Source organism: Salminus brasiliensis, chromosome 11 (genome assembly GCF_030463535.1).
Source record: "Salminus brasiliensis chromosome 11, fSalBra1.hap2, whole genome shotgun sequence".
In the NCBI taxonomy this organism is placed as follows: Eukaryota; Metazoa; Chordata; class Actinopteri; order Characiformes; family Bryconidae; genus Salminus; species Salminus brasiliensis.
In genome coordinates, this window is record NC_132888.1 from 10,621,769 (window position 1) to 10,645,820 (window position 24,052).

Sequence of the window (24,052 nt, forward strand, 5' to 3'; positions counted from 1 at the left end):
CCAATACTTTTGTCATGGATGAGATGAGATGATGTGTTTATCAAACATCATGGCCTCATTAGTACTCTTGTCTCTAAATGCAATCAAATCCTCACAGCAATGCTCCAAAATCTCCCTCTCTCTCTTTCTATATATATATATATATATATATATATATATATATATATATATATATATATATATATATATATATCATCACCGTAATGATGGGGCATGGATAGATTGACCAGTCAAGGACCAAATGTTCGATATTTGAGAGAAGTGTATGCCCTCTTGTGGCAATGATGGCTCATTGCAACGGATCCCTTAAGCACAAACAACAGCTACACTGTCTGTTGCAGGTGTGAAAAATGTACAAATACATTTTATTACAATTTTAAATATTCAGTTAAAAGTGGATGTAAGGAGCCAAAATGTACTCATTTTAGGTTGCTGAACAACAAGTAGTACAGTGTATCAGTCCAGTCCATCACAAAGCTATCCCACCGGTCTCATCACACAGGATCTCATCACACCTCCACCCCACACACACACACACACTCTCTCTGGACCCTGCACTTCCTTACTTACTGAAACTGTGACTTCTGCTCAGTCATACTGCACCCACCCACACTCACACTACAGTAAACCTACACACCTTATCCAATGTCTAGATTTAATCGTAATATAACAATTTCACAGATATATATTAAAAGGTACATTTTAAACAGTGCAGTAATGTATGTATAGTGTGTGCATAGTATATGTATAATGTTTATAGTGTATGTGTAATGGATGCATAGTGTGTGTATAGTATATGTTTAGTGTGTGTATAGTATATGTATAGTGTGTATATAGTGTGTGTATAGTATATGTGTAGTGTGTGTATAGTATATGTTTAGTGTGTGTATAATGTGTATATAGTATATGTTTAGTGTGTGTATAGTATATGTATAGTGTGTGTATAGTATAAGTATAGTGTGTTTGTATAGTGTGTGTACAGTATATGTATAGTGTGTGTATAGTGTGTGTGTAGTATATGTGTAGTGTATGTAAAGTGTGTGTATAGTATATGTCTAGTGTATATAGTATATGTGTGTGTATAGTATATGTATTGTGTATATAGTATATGGATAGTGTGTGTGTATAGTATATGTATAGTGTGTGTGTAGTGTGTGTGTATAGTATCTGTATAGTGTATGTAAAGTCTGTGTGTAGTGTGTATATAGTATAGTATGTGGTGATTTTTGGATGTTCCTGGTCCTTACACAAATATGCATAGCTGGATTTGGTGTAAAATACATATAGTATATGTGGCAGAATAGTGGAAAATCTAAAATAAAAATATAGAAAATATAATTGAAAATATAAGGAGTAACAATAAATTTTTTCTCCTGTAACTGAGTATTCCAATAATAGTACAGTATATACTGAGTACTGAGTATTTTCCACCCCTGTTCTGAGGTTATTGCTCTAGTCTCACTCTGCATTTTTATGGGTAAGTTTAGCCGCTACTGCGCCTCACAGGGCCTTTAACAGGCCTCTCTCAGACTCTAGAAGCAGCTCCATTGTGAGCACTTCAAAGATCTGCTCGGTTCTCAAACAAACACACAGTGCGTTTCTTGGCAACAGGCTGGTTGTGGCAGACATGGAGGTGAGCAGGAAGGTAACAACACCTAATCACCTAATCTCAACATCAGATCAGTGTTTCCACTACACAGTTAGTGCCACTGTTGTTGTTGTTTTTTGTTTTTGTTTTTTTGCAGGAAAATGGAAGCCCTCTGCACAACCCTTCAGAAGACCTCCATATCAGTGAACTTCATCTTGCAGAAAGGTAATGCTGCTGTTAGACTGCAACACTACAACACATCATGATCAGACAATTCATCAAACACGAGTACATTATAATTACAGATGAAGTATAGATGGTACTTTACAACACTGCATTCTTGTGCTTGCAGGGGCCTCTCAGCTATTCCTGATCTGTCTAGATTCAGACAGCTGAGACACGTATGGCTTAACAACAACAAAGTGAGATTTCTGATGTTCCTAAATATAGCAATTATACCCTACATTTTCCTCTATGTAGCACTTGTGTTTGTCTCTGTCATAGCATCGAGCATGTAGACCCCTCATATGGCTCCACCAGTGTTTTTCCTCTGTGTTTTAAACTCTTCCCAGATAAAGGAAGTCCATGGCCACGTGTTTCACTGCTGCATAGCAGAGCTCTACCTCCAGAATAATGAAATCTCCTCAATCTCAGGTATTTTTCAGTGTAATATCTCTGTTGACTTTGAATTACTGGTCTAATCACTGCTGTCACATAAAAATCTTCCTTCTTCTTCATCTTCAACCTTACAAAAAAACTTTTCAATGGAAGTCAGTGTAAAAAGATTTTACTCCAACTCAGGATCATTTCTATTGGTCCATTCATCATGAAATTGTGACAGAATGTAAAGGGAAGTTTCTAGATGCAGCTTATGTCAAAATGTGATAAAATGAAAAATGAAGATTTTTGCATGACAGCAATGATACACACACACACACACACACACACACAAGACAATATTTACCTTTGGTGTTGGACACAGAAGGAACTTGGCCTGTGACTTTAACCCTTCCGTGCAGTAAACACACACACACACACACACACATACACACTAGTGTATCAGTGATCAAACACACAGTGAGCACATGTGCCCGGAGCAGTGGGCAGCCATTGCTGCAGCGCCCGGAGAGCAGAGAGGGTGAAGGGTCTTGCTCAAGAGCCCAACAGTGGCAGACACAACCCTGTCATCAATAGCCCGGAGCTCTAACCACTGAGCCCCCACTTTTTAAGCTTATTTAGGCTTATTTCCGGTATAAGTGCTTGCCAGTTCACATTTACACTACATAGGTCTGCTTGCACATTCAATATCCATAGATTCAATGTATATACGTTCACAGATCAGCCATAAAATATATACAGTATTGCAAAACAGCTCTGACCTGGCATCGACTCCACAAGAACTCTGAACAGGGGCGCTGCCAGAAATTTTGAAAAGATGCCATGAAAAGATGTCACACTGGGCCCCACAACATAATTCTGCCAAAATACTCAATTAATGCTTTTTGTAGGACCCCTGTCAATCCCTGTCTTATCCTGGATACAGTTACTACAAATTGAGCAAGAGTCAGCCAACGTTTAACCCAGAAACCAACGTCTGAGCCCCGCTAATTTCAGTGAGCCTGGTAATGGGGATTTGCCTGTTATGTAAGCATCAAGCTAACAGCAGTGACTTTTGGATTTTGAGCAGCTTTGTGGATTAATTGTAGATATCTGAAGCCCATTACAGACATGTAGCTAGGAAACATACTATTTACTGCGGATAGTAGAGTTTAAATTTTGACTCCAGAATATTCCTGGAAAATGCTAGGTCGCTAACTAGTTTAGCTAAAGCCAGGATGTGAGTGATCCTATTGCTCTATATCCACATTTTTAATAAATCACATTATTAATCTGAATCAAGTACAGTAAATGTGGGATATGGGCACTTTAAGAAATACATGTAATGATGTCCAGTCTTTGTCCTGCAGAACTCGAGCACTCTCTGCCTTTTCCTTTGCACACATAGGGGCCTTGAGGCACCTGACCTGTCTGCGAGTGCTGTTGCTTCACAATAACCGGCTGAAGAATCTGGAGGAGACAGTGGCTGAGCTGAGGCACACACATTGCTTGCAAACCGTCAGTGAGTGAGAACAAATTTTCCCTTTGGGATTACACAGCAGCGTCTGTTTTAAGGGGAATTCTGGCCTAAAAGTAGCATTTCGCTGCTGTCCCACAAAAACCCTGTGTCTCAGGTTTTTGTAGTGTGCAATAAGTGAGCAGTAGTCTATAAAACCTGTGCTGAGTGTTGAGTAATGAAGCCACCGCTTCAATGCATATTACCCTTCAGATTTCTTCCTCAATCCCTTCACACAAGACCCTGAATACAGGCAATATGTGATCCATCACTTGCCAACTGTGCAAATATTGGACAGGAAAGGTACTGTATTTCTCAGCTTTACTGACTTTACTAATATGTGGTGATTGTGTTCAGAAATGAAGGAGAATGTTGTATTTGAGAAGGTTGTATTTCACTGACTGACAGAAGTGAGGCCGCAGGAGAGGAGACATGCCTTCCGACTCTTCTGTTCTGACAGACAGAGAGTTCTGGACACACTTGCATTTGGTAGACGTGCAGTGACGCCCCCTGCTGGAAGAAAAACGACTCCTGATACGTTCAATCTGAGAGGTACTGAGACTTTACATAGAAATATAAACTAATAGCCATAGCATAACAGCCATAAAAAAGATGAAGTGAATAACATCGATTTTCTTGTTACAGTCATACCTGTCAAAAGGTTGGATTTACATATTGGGCAGCAAATGAAGAGTCATTGCCGAAGCTGGAAGATAAAATGGGCAAGCTTTAGGATCTGAGCCACTTTAACAAGGGCCAACCATGCTGAACAATCCAGCTTTTGCTGGTTTTGGGTGGCCTAAGCTGGTCTATGATGGTCAAGGTGGTTTAAAAGCTGGTCATCCAGACCAAAAACATACCCTAAGCTAGCTGGTTAACAAGCTCTTGACCAGCTCTTGGCATAGTGTATGTTGCATTTGATTTTGGTCAAGCTTGGTCATGCTGGTCGACCAACTTAGTCTTGCTAGTCATGCAGGTCCTCCAGCTTGATGATGCTGGTGATGCTGGTCGAATCAGCTTGGTTGTTGGGCTTGATCGAGAGCTAAGCTGGTCAAACAGATTAACCAGCTTGACCGGCTTGAGCTGGCCGAGCTGTTTATTTCAGTATGGAAATCAGATAACTGGGTTAGAACATCTCTGTAACGGCAGGTGTTGTGAGGTGTTCCCAGCATGCAGTGGTTAGTACTTGGAATGGAAATGGAAATGGTCCATGGAAGAAATCCTGGTGAACTGGTGACGAGGCCACAGGTGCCCAAGGTCTATTGATCATTGATTTGATCCCTATGGGCCGCACCTCACAAAAGAATGTACAGGATCTGCTGTTAATGTATTGGTGCCAGATACCACAGGACACCTTTATGGACCTATATGCCATGTGAAATGGGGGTGGGGGGCTAGATGGGGGACCTGAGATTGACAGGGGTCCTACAAAAAGCATTAATTGAGTATTTTAGCAGAATGGTGTTGTGGAGTCGATGCCAGGTCAGAGCTGTTTTGCAGTATATATTAGGCAATATTTTAATATTATGGCTGTGAACATACATACATTGAATCTATGGATATTGAATGTGCCAGCAGACCTATGTAGTGTATATGCGAACTGGCAAGGGATATGCAGGTTTACTCTGTTTACTTGGATTCTTGTAAGTTTGATAGGCTACTGCTTTATAAAGGCTCCATCAATAATTCATTTTTATTGATTCCAGGTCAACGTAGAAGAAGATCCTGCAAGTAAGTGAACACTGAATTATTAAATAAGATTAAAATGAGAAACTAGTCCAAACTGCTCGGGCTAAAAGGGGTTGAAGAGAAAGTAGTAGTGTAATCTTGTTTGGTATTTTCAGCAGCCCATCTGAGTACAGATCAGCCTTGCAATTCTCTATCATGGACTGGTGCTGTATGGGAACAGCTCAGCAGAGCCCCCTGGAGGACTGTAGCCCAACTGCACCCAAGATCCTTACTGTCAAGTTCAGATAACCCATGCATTTACAGTCTCGGCCTGTCACACAGACATACCTCTGCTGTAATAAACACTAAAACACCTCAGTGTTTTTTTTATTATTTGTATTAATTATTTACTTTCTTACCTTTTTCTACTTTTCTACTGATCACAGAGGTGTTTTCACATTACCAGTTACAATATTACAATATTTTTACTGTACTAAAATGTTAAACACTACATGTCTAAATGTTTGTGGACACCCCTTTTTAATGAATGCATTCAGTTACTTTAAGTTGCACCAATTGCTGACATTTGTGCAAATGCGCACACATACAACTTGTTTAATCCCTGTAGAGATGTATTTCCAATGGAAGAGGAAATAAACATTCAATTATTAGCACCATGCCTAATGCCAGGCATGGGCTAGAGGAGTATATAAAATGATGAATGAGGTGTCCCAATACTTTTGTCAATATAGTATATATTGCAGTATGCTTTTCTGGGTGTTATCATTAATTATGCAACATTCACTAAATTCACGTTTCACTGCTAAAAGAGGACATAGTCTTGTTTAACTTATTTAAATTTAATGTCCACTGCTGTGATTTTCTTGGTGTTCTACTCACTTTACTTGAAATCATAGTTGTAGAACAGAGACACCGACTGGAGAATTCTATTGAGAAGGCAAGTCAGAGTATAGATATATATATTTTTTAATCTCCTGCCACATGTATGGACTTGACAGCATGTTTTAAGGCATAGGCGTCAGTGTCCTTATGCAATTTATTACAAAAACCAACTCAAAGTAAACCAACTATCATAAATAAATCTATCTGTTTCTCTATACATTGTCACACACATTATGTTAACTTAAAAAACACGCAGTACGAAGTGTTATATGTGGACGGAAACCCTTCGTAGTGTGCAGCTGTCAAAAGCTTTGTTGCTTTTTCCACATGATCTCAAACTCCATGAAGCCCTTCTCTCTCAGAAACATTCTGAAGGCCACCTCAGATGCTGGACGATGACGAGATCAGAATGTTCTAGCTGAGGCTGGTTTTTGATAAAGAGGGAATGATGATGACGGGAGACAAGCTGGGATAACGCCTCGTCTCGGAATGATCATTCTGCATTTATTGAAATGGGCTCCGAGCTACCCGTTTCTATTTGGATGTCTGATGTGCTTGCAACTTCGCTCTTCTCAACGGAGAGACTTTCCATGGTGTTGGTCGTCTCTTCAAGTGCTTTATGCTCCTCAGCTTCTGGGGAGGAAAAAAAACAGAAATGAAGACATTTGGATGACTCGCAACAATACTGAAGTCATGTTTTTGTCAGGCAGGAGATAGAACAGGCTGAGGATACCTTTGGCCTGTTTTTCTAGTCGCTTGGCTGACTCAGCCTCATGCTTCTGCCTCTGCTCTTGGAGCATCTTGCAGATCTTCTTATGGGTGAACCAGTGAAGCTTCTGACAATCTTGGTTGCAGTAAATCACCTGAGAACATAAAATGGCGCCTGTTAATGACAACCTACATCTACCTACAGAATAAGGGTGGGTGATGATGCAGAAGTAGCTTTTACTTTTTGCAATACAGGATGTGTATGTCAGTATTTAAACATGCCACAGTAAAAAACAGGCATAATGGGCTTACACTGAAATAGCTACTTAATACTGTGCAGTTTATGTGGTTACAACAGAAGTCTTATAGAGATGGCACTGATCTGATACCAGTTATCGGTCCAAAATCAGTCCAGATGTCAAAAATGCTGGATCTGATAAAGGGGGAAAACCTATGGATCCAATCAAATCCCTTAGCTGTGTATATTTGGAGGTACAGTGTTAAATAGTTTGGTAGTTTCCTTTTAGAAACTTATCTCAAGTAAAGCTTAAGCTTTAGTTACAATGACACTATATGTCTAAATGTTTGTGGATACCCCTTATAATACATGCATTCAGCTCCTTCTATTGCCCCCATAGCTGACCCAGATGTGCCAACACAAACAAAGTCCCTGTAGAGATGTATTGCTTATCTCTCTGAAGAAGTACTTTTGTGATGAGTTGTAGAGTTTGTGATAAGTTGGGTGGCGATCATCAAACACCCTGACCTCACTAATGCTCACTAATGCACATGTTGCCCTAGAGACAGAGATGAAAAAGGAAGGGAAATATCCTTTACAATATAATAAGCACTTCAAACAGGCTTGTAAAGTGCTAGATATGTCTTAGGCTGAGATGTTCGCAGTATTTGTGTCAATGTCACCCTACCTACAAAAGCAGCCAGATGTGCCAACACAAACAAAGTCCCTGTAGAGACGTATTGCTTATCTCTCTGAAGAAGTACTTTTGTGATGAGTTGTAGAGTTTGTGATAAGTTGGGTGGCGATCATCAAACACCCTGACCTCACTAACGCTCTTAGCGAGGATTTGAATGGAAGCAAATCCTCACAGCAATGCTCCAAAATCTAGAAGAAAGTCTTTCCTGGACACTAGAAACAGTTACTCCAACAAAAGCAGGATGAACTCTTTTTTTCAAATACCCTTGATTACAGAAGAACAAGGAATGAGCAGGCGTCCCAATACTTTTGTCTATTTAATGTAGCTCACTTTAGTTTTGAATGTAATTCTTAAAATATTAAATATGTATTAGCTGATCCTCATGCAATAACAACAATATCAGAAAAGAAAAACGTGCTACTGTGCTATAATGATCTACACTATGTACTACATATTACATATTCCATATTCCATATTAATAACAATATCATTGACTTATTGCCCACTCTAACTAATCAGAAAGAGTGAGAGAGATAGAGAAAGAGCACAGAGCAAGAAAATCAAAACAAAAACAGCGTTACCATTTTACAAATGGAGCACCTCTTCTCTGCCCCCTTCTCCCCACACGTAGTGCAGAATTCTGCATCCATAAAGCCCACCTGCCCTGTGATGGCCTGGGTAAGCACTGATAAAGCTGTGGGGTCATTACCCTAAGAGAAACAAACGCATTGTTAATACTTTGTCAATAAATTTCAATCATCATAATGCTTATGACTATAATCTACATATTACTGGGCCAATATAGATGCTTTAAAGACCAGTACAAGCTCCAGTATAAGTTACAGTTTAAGTTCTGATATGGTAAACTTACTCTTCTTGAGCAAAATAAGATAAATTGAGGATTACTCACTATTTCCACTGGAGCTATACTTCTGACAAGCTGCTGAAGCAACGTAGCATCGCAGTAAGGAAATTTCCGGATGCATTCCCGAATAAATTTTTCCTGGAACACTGGGAAGCCATCACTGTCTCTACCCTTCAGTAAACTAGGGAAGATAAACAATAATACACATTCATTGTTATGAAACCTTTCGCAAACCTTAATGAGGTCAGATCACATGGAATCTGGCTTTAATGTGATTCTGCCGATGCAAGTGCCATCTAGCGGTAGAACAAGGAACTGCAGTGTTTTGTAACCTTGCACATCATATAATCTGACCACATCTTGTGCAGATGGGCTAAATTATTGTCCAATCACAAATCACATAAAAATAAAAAATAAAAATCGGCTGATACACAGTCGATCGATCCTTCCATTTCTAGTCAATATAGGCCTTGACCAGAGATTGTGGAACTCTACACATCATTTATTCCAGGTACTAAATTAACACCTATAATTAAGCCTTACTGTATGTACTGTACTTTTTTCACTTGTATCTTGAATAAGTGTTGCTTTCATATTTTGAATGGCTCATGGTCATTGGTGTTTATATTAGCCTCATCTTACCCTAAATTCAGTTACCACCACAAATGTCTCAGTACCTCTTGATGAGGCCATCCAGTTTATCCTCACGGTCTTTGATGAAGGAGCTACACTTCTGCAGCACACAGCTGATGTAGTGCATCTTCATGGCTAGCACCTCATTCATGTCTTGCTGCTTCACACACTTCTCACAGATCAGCTCCATCACCTTACGGCACTTCTCCAGAGCCTCTGCATCCACAAGCAGAGGGTTCTCCTTCACCAGCATCACCATCTGCAGGAGGGCATCAAATGTGAGGAGAACTTGTAAGAAGATCTGATTTTGAGACAAACCCACAAATTAATGAGGTAACGCAATAAATATTACTAATAAAAAGAACTAATAATAAAAAAACATTAAAAAATGGTTCAAACTTAATTTAATTAGAAGAAATGAAGAGTGGAGACGTAACAAACAAACCAATTAACAGTGCATTTCATTTGCTGCTACCTTGACAGGGTTGAGGTTTGTGCTCATGATGATTTTATGCAACGGTCCAGCCAGTTTAGGAGGTAGTTTTGGGTCCGTTTCTAAGCCCTGGGCTTTTGTATAATAGTCAAGCCTCTTCCGGGAGAAAAAATTATTAATAACGGTCACACAGTCATGTTGCCCTAGAGACAGAGATGAAAAAAGGAAGGGAAGTATCCTTTACAATATAATAAGCACTTCAAACAGGCTTGTAAAGTGCTAGATATGTCTTAGGCTGAGATCTTCGCAGTATTTGTGTCAATGTCACCCTACCTACAAAAGCAGCCATTTGTGCTGCTGTTCTGCCAACTGAGTTCACCACATCTGTCTCTGCTCCAGCGTCCAACATCATCCAGGTGATATCCGTCTTTCCTTCAACACAAACAAAATGAAGCAGTGCTTTATTTAGTGCTGCTTCCAAATGGCAAGTGCCCATACACTCAGGATTAAGAGTATTATTCTGTGGGAGAACAGTTTAAGAATTAAAATCTGTACATTTCCACACAGTGATGGTAAGACAAACCTGAGAGGCCGGCAAACATGAGAGCTGTGTAGCCATGTTCATGCTCATTACAGTTGACATCTGCTCCATGCTGCAATAGCAGCTTACACATGTCTGCTTTGCCCTTATAGGCAGCATGCATGAGGGGAGTCATTCCATACTGTGGTACAGGAACATAAAGAATGTCAGGGAAGAACTGTCAATCGGTCAATTAATCAATCAATCAATCACAAAATACATTTCAAGACTTAAAGTGATGGTGTTTTGGCAAACAAACAGGCCAGGAGCACAAAGCACTAAAACATTAACTACTTATTTGGCTAACACAAGCAGCCTGAGTAACTGACAAAGACAGACACTGAACAGTCAACGCCAATTAGGACTACAGCTGCTTTGGAAGCAAAGTGCCCTTGACACCTGATCTTGGCAGGTCTCTAGTCGTGGATGCAATCATCTTCTCTCCCCCGCCAGCAAATGAATGAAGGTTTAATTTACTGCAGTCCCTAAAGCATCAAGATACCTGAAACATTCCCTCAATTTAAAAAAATGTGTTCGCTCAAGTTAATAAATCATTCTCTAAATTTAAAGATTCGACAATCAATTTCCTCAATTTATTAAATCATTCCCTCAATTTACTAAATCATTCCCCTTAATTTAATAAACTGTTCCTTCAATTTAATTAATTGTTCCTATAATTAAATAAACTGTTCCCTCAATGTACTAAATCAATTCCCTTAAATTACTAAATGATTCCCTTATGTTAATAAACTGACCCCTCAATGTAATACTGTTCCCTCAATTTACTAAACCATTTTCTCAATTCAACAGACTGTCCCCTCTATTCAATAAATCATTCTGTAATTTTAATACACGGTTTCCTAAATTTACTAAATCATTCTCTCATTTTAATAAACTGTTCCATTAATTTAAATATATGTTCCTTAATATTTAACCAATAATTTAACTAAAGTGTCTCATCCAAACTGAAGGAACGGTTTATTAAACTAAAGGAACAATTTAATAAATCAACAGAGCAATTTTATTAAATTTAGGGATTAAATTGAGGGAACGGTATATGTCTCTTAATATGAATTTTCCACCTTGATACTTCAGGGGCTCTGTATGAATCACCTGATTAACTTCAGCAGTTTTTTTTCTTCCTGTCATACAAATGGAAACAGCAGATGTGTGAAATGTGTCTGATCTCTACACAAAACCTGTCTTGCTAAACATTACCTCGTCCAAGCAGTTAACCCTGACATCTTTGGAGCCGAGCAGTCTTGAGGCTTCTTGCACATTACCTACAAAACACACAACAGAAACACTCAACATTAAACACACACAACATTAAACACTCACAACAGAAACACTCACAACAGAAACACTCACAACAGAAACACTCACAACAGAAACACTCACAACAGAAACACTCACAACAGAAACACTCACAACAGAAACACTCACAACAGAAACACTCAACATTAAACACACACAACATTAAACACACACAACAGAAACACTCAACATTAAACACACACAACAGAAACACACACAACATTAAACACACACAACAGAAACACACACAACAGAAACACACACAACAGAAACACACACAACATTACACACACAACATTACACACTCACAACATTAAACAATCACAACAGAAACACACACAACATTAAAGACTCAACAGAAACACACTCAACATTAAAGACTCAACATTAAAGACTCAACATTAAAGACTCAACATTAAAGACTCAACAGAAACACACTCAACATTAAAGACTCAACATTAAAGACTCAACATTAAAGACTCAACAGAAACACACTCAACATTAAACACTCAACATTAAAGACTCAACATTAAAGACTCAACATTAAAGACTCAACATTAAAGACTCAACATTAAAGACTCAACATTAGACACTCAACATTAGACACTCAACATTAGACACTCAACATTAGACACTCAACATTAAAGACTCAACATTAAAGACTCAACATTAAACACACTCAACATGAGCCTAACATTAGCCAGCTCCCTGAGAAACAGGTGTAACAGGGCTATAGCTGAACACATTCAATAATAAGGATGCCTGGCCAAGCTCAATACAAGCACCCATGTTTTATTCGTCTCCTGTCTTTATATATATATATATAATGTCAGCTGTAACGTTACAGCTATGTACAGGCTAGCTAGCACCACCCTGGCTTAGTAAAGTGCCTGTCACTGACAGGCTGCTAGCCAGCAGGCTAGCTAACAGCTAGCTAACTCTCAATCTCACAGCTGATCAGATGATTTTACAGTAGCAATAGTACAGTTTAACGCCTCACTACTGAGCCAACTATCGCACATATTACTGGCAAGTAAAGTACGACCCAAACCCAGCATGTCCACGATTCTGGCGCTGCCATTATCGTTAAATCAGTGCAGTAGCCAGCTAGCCTACTTCTCCAACAGTTAGCTAGCTAGCTGCTAACGCTGACGTTTACCTGCAGCAATAACCACGAATAACTCCCTCTCAGTGTCGGACAGATCTCCTTTCTTCGGGGCAGACATTATCAGTCACAGCTGTTTATCTAAAGACGACTCAGAAGACCTGAAACCCCGACAGCTAAAGTACCAGACTGTCACAGAGAGCAGCGGAGCCGAGGCGCAGCATGGGATGGTTACACAGGACTGTACCATCAGCACTGGACAGGGGGGGGTTGTTTGAGGATCTCCCACTAAGTTATCCATTCCAGCTCTTGTTTGTCTGTGTACAGTAAATTTGATCAACCCCAGTGATAATGATGTGTATATATGTGCTGCTTAATATGCATGTGGTAGGTACGTCTATATTTCTATACTATACGTCTATTTTACGATATTTCCAAAATTCAGGTCTGGATGTTGGAGTGGTACAGGCCACCACAGTCTAGAAACTTCATCTGATGCCTGTATTTCTCCGCCACTTCACCACTTTCCTATTTCTTCAGGTTGTAGATATATATATATATATATATATAATAATAATAAACTGTTCCCTAAATGTACTAAATCATTCTCTCAATTCAATAAACTGTTCCCTAAATGTACTAAATCATTCTCTCAATTCAATAAACTGTTCCCTAAATGTACTAAATCATTCTCTCAATTCAATAAACTGTTCCCTAAATGTACTAAATCATTCTCTCAATTCAACAAACTGTTCCCTAAATGTACTAAATCACTCTCTCAGTTCAACAAACTGTTCCCTCAGTTCAACAAACTGTTCCCTAAATGTACTAAATCATTCTCTCAGTTCAACAAACTGTTCCCTCGGTTCAATAAACTGTTCTCTAAATGTACTAAATCATTCTCTCAGTTCAATAAACTGTTCCCTAAATGTACTAAATCACTCTCTCAGTTCAACAAACTGTTCCCTCGGTTCAATAAACTGTTCCCTAAATGTACTAAATCACTCTCTCAGTTCAACAAACTGTTCCCTCGGTTCAATAAACTGTTCCCTAAATGTACTAAATCACTCTCTCAGTTCAACAAACTGCTCCCTCGGTTCAATAAACTGTTCCCTAAATGTACTAAATCATTCTCTCAGTTCAACAAACTGTTCCCTCGGTTCAATAAACTGTTCCCTAAATGTACTAAATCATTCTCTTAGTTCAACAAACTGTTCCCTCAGTTCAATAAACTGTTCCCTAAATGTACTAAATCATTCTCTCAGTTCAACAAACTGTTCCCTCAGTTCAATAAACTGTTCCCTAAATGTACTAAATCATTCTCTCAGTTCAACAAACTGTTCCCTCAGTTCAATAAACTGTTCTCTAAATGTACTAAATCATTCTCTCAGTTCAACAAACTGTTCCCTCAGTTCAATAAACTGTTCCCTAAATGTACTAAATCATTCTCTCAGTTCAACAAACTGTTCCCTCAGTTCAATAAACTGTTCCCTAAATGTACTAAATCATTCTCTCAGTTCAACAAACTGTTCCCTCAGTTCAATAAACTGTTCCCTAAATGTACTAAATCATTCTCTCAGTTCAACAAACTGTTCCCTCAGTTCAATAAACTGTTCCCTAAATGTACTAAATCATTCTCTCAGTTCAACAAACTGTTCCCTCAGTTCAATAAACTGTTCCCTAAATGTACTAAATCATTCTCTCAGTTCAACAAACTGTTCCCTCAGTTCAATAAACTGTTCCCTAAATGTACTAAATCATTCTCTCAGTTCAACAAACTGTTCCCTCAGTTCAATAAACTGTTCTCTAAATGTACTAAATCATTCTCTCGGTTCAACAAACTGTTCCCTCAGTTCAATAAACTGTTCCCTAAATGTACTAAATCATTCTCTCAGTTCAACAAACTGTTCCCTCAGTTCAATAAACTGTTCTCTAAATGTACTAAATCATTCTTTCAGTTCAACAAACTGTTCCCTCAGTTCAATAAACTGTTCCCTAAATGTACTAAATCATTCTCTCAGTTCAACAAACTGTTCCCTCAGTTCAATAAACTGTTCTCTAAATGTACTAAATCATTCTCTCAGTTCAACAAACTGTTCCCTCAGTTCAATAAACTGTTCCCTAAATGTACTAAATCATTCTCTCAGTTCAACAAACTGTTCCCTCAGTTCAATAAACTGTTCCCTAAATGTACTAAATCATTCTCTCAGTTCAACAAACTGTTCCCTCAGTTCAATAAACTGTTCCCTAAATGTACTAAATCATTCTCTCAGTTCAACAAACTGTTCCCTCAGTTCAATAAACTGTTCCCTAAATGTACTAAATCATTCTCTCAATTCAACAAACTGTTCCCTCAGTTCAATAAACTGTTCCCTAAATGTACTAAATCATTCTCTCAGTTCAACAAACTGTTCCCTCAGTTCAATAAACTGTTCCCTAAATGTACTAAATCATTCTCTCAGTTCAACAAACTGTTCCCTCAGTTCAATAAACTGTTCCCTAAATGTACTAAATCATTCTCTCAGTTCAACAAACTGTTCCCTCAGTTCAATAAACTGTTCCCTAAATGTACTAAATCATTCTCTCAGTTCAACAAACTGTTCCCTCAGTTCAATAAACTGTTCCCTAAATGTACTAAATCATTCTCTCAGTTCAACAAACTGTTCCCTCAGTTCAATAAACTGTTCCCTAAATGTACTAAATCATTCTCTCAGTTCAACAAACTGTTCCCTCAGTTCAATAAACTGTTCTCTAAATGTACTAAATCATTCTCTCAATTCAATAAACTGTTCCCTAAATGTTCCCTAAACGCGTCACTGCTAGTTGTACGGTGACAAATACATTTTAATTTGATTTGATTTGGTTCTCTAAAGAATATAAAAACAGAAAAATCAGACGTCAGGTTTCAGAGCTCTGGCTTTAAGAATATGAAACATTCCCCCAAGACAGATCAATATTACAGCATGATCATTTCAGCATGTTAGTGCATTGTACCTTGTTTGCTATTCGTCCACCATAGGCTATACACAGTCAGCACATAACTGACCCATCACTTCAAACAAACAGCACAAACTGAATTAATTCATGTTTGTTTATGTTATGGAAGCTCACAGCAGTGCTGGCTCAGTGGTTAGAGCGCTGGTTGTGGGTTTGATTCCCAGGCTTGGCAAGCTGCCACTGTTAGGCCCTTGACGCTGGAGTTGGCTGCCCACTGCTCTGGGTGTGTGTATACTTACTGCCCCTAGTTCACTAGTGCGTGTGTGTTCACTACCACAGATGGGTTAAATGTGGAGGACATTATTATTATTATTATTATTATTATTATTATTATTATTATTATTGTTATTTAATGACTAAGTATCTAAAAATAACAACTTTCAAATAAAAAAATAGATGCTGGTATTTTTTAATTTCCCTACTTCCCTAACTTATTTGTAAAATATTTTTCTGTTGATATAATTTGTTCTTTTTGCTTGTTTCTGGAAAATGCAGGTTTTGAATTAGTAACTATGTTGCTAATAATAATAATAATAATAATAATAATAATAATAATAATCGTTTTTTTTAAAGAAAGGTAATTGTGAAAATGGTAAAGGTATATCTAAAGATGGTCATGTTGATGTGTGCTGTGCTGAGCTGAGCTCGGGTTACTAAGATTTTATGGTTTGCAACGTTCAGATAAAGCGCTGAACTCTGGCCGCTCTGATAAACCCTGCTGATCCACCTTCATTAACTACAGGTCTGTTCAGCCCCCTGCGACGTGCTCCTGCTGTGCTCCTGATTTCCATGAGTTTGAAGGAAACACAGCGACCAATCGACACCTGTCGGCTGAGCAGGATCCTGAGAGGAAGACTGGCAGCCTTAGCTGTGTTTACTCTTCATTAACCCGCAGGAGTCTGCGAGAGGAGCTGCGTGTGATCCAGGGAAGCGGCCAGAATGACTTGTGGTGGATTTTTCTGTTCGAAAAACGCCCTCTGTGCGCTGAATATCCTCTATGTGGTGAGTTTCTGAACACAGACCCTCTTCCTCCTCTGTCTGAACCTGTCTGCTCTCTGTGATGGTGTTCTAGATATTCTAAGGGTTCCTTTAGTAATGTATCTAGTCTACTTATGGGCCTGTAGGTGGACTGGTGTTCTAGATATTTTAAGGGTTTCTTTAGTAATGTATCTAGTCTACTTATGGGCCTATAGGTGGACTGGTGTTCTAGATATTTTAAGGGTTTCTTTAGTAATGTATCTAGTCTACTTATGGGCCTGTAGGTGGACTGGTGTTCTAGATATTTTAAGGGTTCCTTTAGTAATGTGTATATAGTCTACTTATGGGCCTGTAGGTGGACTGGTGTTCTAGATATTTTAAGGGTTCCTTTAGTAATGTGTATATAGTCTACTTATGGGCCTATAAGTGGACTGATGTTCTAGATATTTTAAGGGTTCCTTTAGTAATGTATCTAGTCTACTTATGGGCCTGTAGGTGGACTGGTGTTCTAGATATTTTAAGGGTTCCTTTAGTAATGTATCTAGTCTACTTATGGGCCTGTAGGTGGACTGGTGTTCTAGATATTCTAAGGGTTCCTTTAGTAATGTATCTAGTTTATTTATGGGCCTATAGGTGGACTGATGTTCTAAATATTTTAAGGGTTCCTTTAATAATGTATCTAGTCTACTTATGGGCCTATAGGTGGACTGGTGTTCTAAGTATTTTAAGGGTTCCTTTAGTAATGTGTATCTAGTCTACTTATGGGCCTGTAGGTGGACTGGTGTTCTAAATATTTTAAGGGTTCCTTTAGTAATGTGTATCTAGTCTACTTATGGGCCTATAGGTGGACTGGTGTTCTAAATATTTTAAGGGTTCCTTTAGTAATGTGTATCTAGTCTACTTATGGGCCTATAGGTGGACTGGTGTTCTAAATATTTTAAGGGTTCCTTTAGTAATGTGTATATAGTCTACTTATGGGCCTATAGGTGGACTGGTGTTCTAAATATTTTAAGGGTTCCTTTAGTAATGTATATAGTCTACTTATGGGCCTGTAGTTGGACTGGTGTTCTAGATATTTTAAGGGTTCCTTTAGTAATGTATATAGTCTACTTATGGGCCTGTAGTTGGACTGGTGTTCTAGATATTGTAAGGGTTCCTTTAGTAATGTATCTAGTCTACTTATGGGCCTGTAGGTGGACTGGTGTTCTAGATATTTTAAGGGTTCCTTTAGTAATGTATATAGTCTACTTATGGGCCTGTAGTTGGACTGGTGTTCTAGATATTTTAAGGGTTCCTTTAGTAATGTATATAGTCTACTTATGGGCCTGTAGGTGGACTGGTGTTCTAGATATTCTAAGGGTTCCTTTAGTAATGTATCTAGTCTACTTATGGGCCTGTAGGTGGACTGGTGTTCTAGATATTTTAAGGGTTCCTTTAGTAATGTATATAGTCTACTTATGGGCCTGTAGGTGGACTGGTGTTCTAGATATTTTAAGGGTTCCTTTAGTAATGTATCTAGTCTACTTATGGGCCTGTAGGTGGACTGGTGTTCTAGATATTCTAAGGGTTCCTTTAGTAATGTATCTAGTTTATTTATGGGCCTATAGGTGGACTGATGTTCTAGATATTTTAAGGGTTCCTTTAGTAATGTATATAGTCTACTTATGGGCCTGTAGGTGGACTGGTGTTCTAGATATTTTAAGGGTTCCTTTAGTAATGTATCTAGTCTACTTATGGGCCTGTAGGTGGACTGGTGTTCTAGATATTCTAAGGGTTCCTTTAGTAATGTATCTAGTTTATTTATGGGCCTATAGGTGGACTGATGTTCTAGATATTTTAAGGGTTCCTTTAGTAATGTATCTAGTTTATTTATGGGCCTGTAGGTGGACTGGTGTTCTAGATATTTTAAGGGTTCCTTTAGTAATGTATCTAGTCTACTTATGGGCCTGTAGTTGGACTGGTGTTCTAGATATTTTAAGGGTTCCTTTAGTAATGTATATAGTCTATGTATGGGCCTGTAGGTGGACTGGTGTTCTAGATATTTTAAGGGTTCCTTTAGTAATGTATCTAGTCTACTTATGGGCCTATAGTTGGACTGGTGTTCTAGATATTCTAAGGGTTCCTTTAGTAATGTATCTAGTCTACTTATGGGCCTGTAGGTGGACTGGTGTTCTAGATATTTTAAGGGTTCCTTTAGTAATGTATATAGTCTACTTATGGGCCTATAGTTAGACTGGTGTTCTAGATATTTTAAGGGTTCCTTTAGTAATGTATCTAGTTTTGTAACATATCTAGTCTACTTATTGGACTATAGTTGGGTTGTTTTGTAGATATTCTTGAGTGCTTTTTTGTAATGTGTCTAGTCTACTCATTCATGGCCACTGAAGATAATAATAATAATAATAATAATAATAATAATAATAATAATAATGGATATAACCATCAATACAATATCCAGTTCTGTTGTCAAGGTATTATTACATTTCTCTTTTTATATAGTAAATAGCATTGAATCTAGTTTTATTTATATGCTACTTAGATTCTAATATCAGATGATTTATTATTATTATTATTATTATTATTATTATTAGAATTAGCCACTAAACAACTCAATCATAGATAGGATGCACCCAGATATGTATCTCTTATTACTGACAGTGGTTTCAGGCATAGGGCCATATCAGCCATGCAGTTTTAATCAAACATTTATTTATTGAAACATTATTGAAATCATCACAACCTTACTAATCGTATAGTACTATAATAATAATATAATGGTTTCATTAATTATATCAATGATATAATTAAACCAACACCTCCTCAGGTTAAAGCTGTGTCCTAATACATTTACCTGTCTCTGCCAGCTGGTGAGTCTGCTCATGATTGCTGTGGCAGCCTGGGGTAAGTGGTTTGGATTGGTCTCCAGTTTCCAAGTGTTAGCGGCCGTCATTGGAGTGGGCTTCTTTCTCTTCATTGTGGCAGTTGTGGGTCTGTGTGGAGCTCTGAAGCATCATCAAGTCCTCTTGTTTTTTGTATCCTTCACAATGATCTGTTTCTACGTACTGATACAATCTTCATATCAGAGCACATGTGACTGGTATTGACGCCTTGTTAACCAAATATTGTCTAGTTCATGTTTGTGTGGAGTAAAAACCTTAACTGTGCTGCCGTCAGTACATGGTCATCCTATTCATGGTTTTCATTGTGCAGTTCTCGGTGTCCTGTGCATGTCTGGCCATCAGTAAGGAGCAGCAGGTAAGACAAATGAGCACAGCGCTTACCATGGAGGGGAGAGCGGTTGTGGGCCTTAATTGAGGTTTTAATGGCTTCAGTGAAATAATGACCTGCATACAAACAGAGGTATGGGTAGCAAAACCAGTTGAAAATCAGGTCCAAAAGGACTTCTGTAGGAGTTTTGTATAGAGTTTGGGATTAATTGCATGTCTTTTGTTAACACTGTAATTTCAGTACTAGGCAAACCTGAACTCAGTTCAACATGTATATTCTATATAAGCTTACTATTAATATTAATCACAGCTAGTGCAAGTGGTCCCTTAAGAGAAATCTCCAGCATCTTTTACACAGAAATTGGGGCCATAACTTACATTTATGGTATTTGGCTGATGCTCTTATCCAGAGTGAATCATCTTGCGTGTGAATCATGTTACAAAGGTCGGCAAATGTAGTGTGGTGGGCTTGCCCAGCCAGGGAATCAAACCCTAGTCTGTAAAATGATAAAGCTAAAAGTGGTGGACTGTAGTCCATGTAGTCAAGCAACCACACAGAATTACATTTTAAAAAACAACCTGAAATTAATATTTACATTTTACCTGTACTTTCTTCATGTCTCTGGTCATACACTGTATGTCCAAATGCTTGTAGACATTCCTTCTATTGAATGCATTTAGCTACTTCAAATGCAAATGCAAGTTGCAAATGCACATCTGTACTGCCAATGGAATAGGACTCTCTGGAGCAGATGAACATGAACCTACTAGCACCATGTCTAATACCAGGTGTGGGCTAGAGGGGTATAAAAAGCCCCCCAACATTGAGCTGTGGAGCAGTGGAACTGTGTTCTCTGGAATGATGGATGGGGCTCCATCCAGAACTTTTGGGATGAGTTGGGGATGAGGTGGGGTGGTGATCATCCAACACTGGCCTCACTAACACTCTTATCCGTACATGCAATTTAATCCTCACATCAATGCACCAAAATCTGTGGAAAGTCTTCTTCCCTGGACAGTAGAGTAGAGACAGAGGTGCTGTCCAGGGTGAGAGGAGTCAGGTATGTGGTAAGTTTGCCAGTGCAAGTCATGACCCTGTTGTTGTGTGTATGTCCTAAAGCACTGGCAGAGTACACCAGGTATTGTTCTTTAAGCTATAACTAGGTGGTTATAGATGATGTGGGGATGGACTTGATAATTGTTGTGTAGAACTGGATCTTTAAGGCCTGTGGCAGATTTGGAACATCCAGTGCTGCTTTTGAGACCGGGGTCTCCTCCCACTTCAGGTCCCTAGATATTAGGACTTCATGATAGTGGACATTAACCGTTGCATGGGAATTGACATTGCAGCATTACCATATTTAGTTGATCTGCTATGTATGGTGATATTAAAAACATAATACAGGGATTCTCCAGAAGTCAGTGATCTAACATAGCATGATAAACTCTCTGTATCGAAGATTGGAGTATAATAATGTGTCAGTCAAAAATAATTAGTCTTACATAAGATTGCAGATTCTGCAATGTGACTATTGCTCATGCCCACATGGCGATAATGATGCTGTAACAATCTATTGTGCAGCCCAACTGGATATGGTGGTGCCCAGAAACTTGAGTGATACCTCAGTGGATACCATAGAGCCATGGGATGCAGAGGGGTAGAAAGGACCATCTATACAGTCCTGACTTACCATAAAAGGAATTATCAGTGAAATGTAAAGCACTTATCTATTCATCTATTCACTAATCTAATGTTTTTGGAAAAAACACACACAGAATACATATCTACAAAAAAAACCTTTCACATGTAGCTACATGTGGTCAAACTCCTCATTACTAATGTAAACATGTGGTCAAACTCCTCATTACTAATGTATTTACCTTTTAATATGAATTGGAAGGTATTAACAGAATCTTTTCTCACAGCAGTTGAATATTTGTCCACAAAGCTAACTCCTAAAGAGGTCTTTTCCTGCTGCAGAACCAGCTACTTGAGATGGGATGGAACAAGTCTGAGGCCATGCGGAAGGACATAGAAAGATCACTGGACTGCTGTGACTTCTACAAAGTCAACTACAATGGAACATGTGATGCTGTAAGTATTACCTGGAATTTTTTATATGTCCAGCCAGAAGAAGCCACTACCATTATTTGATATCAAATAAACTAGCTAAATGCAGCGCATAGTGTCACTGTTGTTGCTTCTTCAGTGCAATAAGCTGTAAGCAAGCTGAAGAGTTAGCTTTGAGCCTTGCCTCTACCTTGGCTCTCCCATGTCTTTTATAGGTAGAAAATGTCAGTACTGTTTTTCTGATGTGGGACAATCTATAATAAATCCATTAATGCCCTGACGTAGTGGCCTATGGTTAATCATATTTTTCCATTCTGTTCTAGTTTCACCATAGTAATGTCTTTTGTATACCAACAGGACTGTGTCAAAAACCAGCAGTGTGGGCCATGTTCAGCCACAATTCAGGCATATGCTGATGATGCACTGCGCTTTGTAGGAGGAATGAGCCTGTTCTTCAGTTTCACTGAGGTGGGTGAGGCTATTTCTCGGTTAACCTGTGTGCACAGTTCTCTAAATAATGGGTTTTGGTTTACATGGTCATTACTGCTCAAACATGATCATTGCTTCTCTTTTAATAGAGTGTGATTTGGCAAAAGTGTACCCACACTTGTCAGCCATAACATTAGTACTACCTGCCTAATTTTGAGTAGGTTCCCCTTAATCTGCCACAGCAGATTTAACTACAGGAGGCATGGACTCCTCAAGACTTCTGAGGTGGCCTGTGGTTTCTGGCACCAAGACGATCCTTTAGCAGTCGATCCTTTAAGTCCTGTAAGTTGTGAGGTGTGGCCTCAATGGATCACATCAGTGAGCCTTAGGTGCCCATGACCCTGTTGCTGGCTTACCGGTTGTCCTTTCTTAAACCAGTTCTGGTAGATACTGACCACTGCATACCAGAAACCCCAAAATACCTACCTGATGTTTTGGAGATGTTCTGGCCCAGTTGTCTAGACATCATAATTTGGTTCTTGTTGAAGTGGATCAGATTTTTATGCTTGCACATTTTCCTCATTTTTCACAACCTCCAAGAACTGACTGTTCACTTGCTTCCTAATATGTCCACCCCTTGACAGATGAAACCACTGTAGATGAAGATAATCAGTGTTTGTCACTTCAACAGTCAGTGGTGTTAATGTTATGGCTGATCTGTGTATTGCATTCTCTAGTTCCTTCTAAGTATTTTACATGAATATTATTATCAGCTATTTGTTTTTGTCGTTTCAGATTCTGGGTGTATGGCTAACGTACAGATACAGGAATCTAAAGGAGCCTCGTTTAAATCCCGGCCCATTCAACTAGTTAGAAGAACCCTTTCCACTGAACTTCTCATAGTCTTGTAATGTACAGCTTTTAAAATGCCATATTGGAATATATGCAGTTCAATGTTTGATTATTTTTAGTAGTTGCTTTTTGCATATTGCCACTGTCCTCTCCAGAACGGCAACTTTACATTTAAAAGAAAAAAACCCTCCTTAACTTTCAATGGAAGTCAGTGTAAAAATATTTTAATCCAAGTCATTTTGGAGCATTTCTATTGGTTCATCAAATTTTGACACAACATATGACAAAATGCAGGATGCATCTGACTGTGTACCATTAGACAATAATCCTCAAATAATAAATGTAAAGATATGATTTTATTTGAGTGGTGTGATAGTTCTGAGAGCTGGTCACTGAATGGTTGTTTACCTCTGAAATGTGTGAATGCGGTCATGGAAGCTACAATCACCAAGAAATAACACCCTTTGCAAACAGGTAGCAATAAAGTACAAAGTACAGTATAAAGTGAGGCAGTCATTAGCAATTCACGTGGTGGTGAAACACTGGCGTGTTAAACCAGGAATGACCTGGTACATTTCTCGAGACGTCTTACAGGAGAACCCGAGGTCTATATCTCCTCCTCTGCTCCAGTAAAATTGAGTATTTTCTTA

General features: G+C 38.6%; 3 protein-coding genes across 5 annotated transcripts; 2 read left to right on the forward strand and 1 right to left on the reverse strand.

The window, feature by feature from the left end:
- The first annotated feature begins 222 nt into the window (after positions 1-222).
- Positions 223-6,064, forward strand: LOC140565241 (leucine-rich repeat-containing protein 72). Its single transcript, XM_072691080.1, has 9 exons — positions 223-1,645; positions 1,746-1,813; positions 1,941-2,010; positions 2,161-2,242; positions 3,594-3,707; positions 3,915-4,004; positions 4,110-4,253; positions 5,408-5,432; positions 5,546-6,064. Exons 1-9 carry the CDS (start codon positions 1,628-1,630, stop codon positions 5,676-5,678), a joined length of 744 nt encoding a protein of 247 aa, XP_072547181.1. The 5' UTR covers positions 223-1,627; the 3' UTR covers positions 5,679-6,064.
- A 274-nt stretch (positions 6,065-6,338) lies between these two features.
- Positions 6,339-13,080, reverse strand: ankmy2a (ankyrin repeat and MYND domain containing 2a). 3 transcript variants are annotated; one of them, XM_072691002.1, is made up of 10 exons: positions 12,903-13,080; positions 11,645-11,709; positions 10,430-10,568; positions 10,180-10,278; positions 9,889-10,049; positions 9,458-9,672; positions 8,826-8,961; positions 8,497-8,625; positions 7,006-7,135; positions 6,339-6,902 (listed from the first exon to the last, which is right to left on the reverse strand). In XM_072691002.1, exons 1-10 carry the CDS (start codon positions 12,967-12,969, stop codon positions 6,766-6,768), a joined length of 1,278 nt encoding a protein of 425 aa, XP_072547103.1. In that variant the 5' UTR covers positions 12,970-13,080; the 3' UTR covers positions 6,339-6,765. The 3 variants fall into 3 exon arrangements, 2 of the variants coding, with proteins under 2 accessions (XP_072547103.1, XP_072547102.1); XM_072691001.1 differs by having other exon boundaries at positions 6,339-6,905; XR_011980576.1 differs by lacking the exon at positions 6,339-6,902 and having other exon boundaries at positions 7,042-7,777; positions 7,907-8,625.
- Positions 13,081-16,659: 3,579 nt separating this feature from the next.
- Positions 16,660-23,718, forward strand: tspan13a (tetraspanin 13a). Its single transcript, XM_072691050.1, has 6 exons — positions 16,660-16,847; positions 19,688-19,855; positions 19,998-20,078; positions 22,032-22,145; positions 22,479-22,589; positions 23,346-23,718. The coding sequence occupies exons 1-6, from the start codon at positions 16,785-16,787 to the stop codon at positions 23,418-23,420; spliced, it is 612 nt and encodes a 203-aa protein (XP_072547151.1). The 5' UTR covers positions 16,660-16,784; the 3' UTR covers positions 23,421-23,718.
- Positions 23,719-24,052: the final 334 nt, after the last annotated feature.

Coding starts and splice junctions, on each gene's coding strand:
- LOC140565241 (XM_072691080.1), top strand. Junction 1,814..1,940: donor GAACTTCATCTTGCAGAAAG/GTAATGCTGCTG, acceptor TTGTGCTTGCAG/GGGCCTCTCAGCTATTCCTG. Junction 2,011..2,160: donor TATGGCTTAACAACAACAAA/GTGAGATTTCTG, acceptor AACTCTTCCCAG/ATAAAGGAAGTCCATGGCCA.
- ankmy2a (XM_072691001.1), bottom strand. CDS start 12,969: ATGTCTGCCCCGAAGAAAGGAGATCTGTCCGACACTGAGAGGGAGTTA. Junction 10,569..11,644: donor GGGTTAACTGCTTGGACGAG/GTAATGTTTAGC, acceptor CCTGTACCACAG/TATGGAATGACTCCCCTCAT. Junction 8,962..9,457: donor CTGGATGGCCTCATCAAGAG/GTACTGAGACAT, acceptor TATCTTCCCTAG/TTTACTGAAGGGTAGAGACA.
- tspan13a (XM_072691050.1), top strand. CDS start 16,785: ATGACTTGTGGTGGATTTTTCTGTTCGAAAAACGCCCTCTGTGCGCTG. Junction 20,079..22,031: donor CCATCAGTAAGGAGCAGCAG/GTAAGACAAATG, acceptor TTCCTGCTGCAG/AACCAGCTACTTGAGATGGG. Junction 22,146..22,478: donor ACAATGGAACATGTGATGCT/GTAAGTATTACC, acceptor GTATACCAACAG/GACTGTGTCAAAAACCAGCA.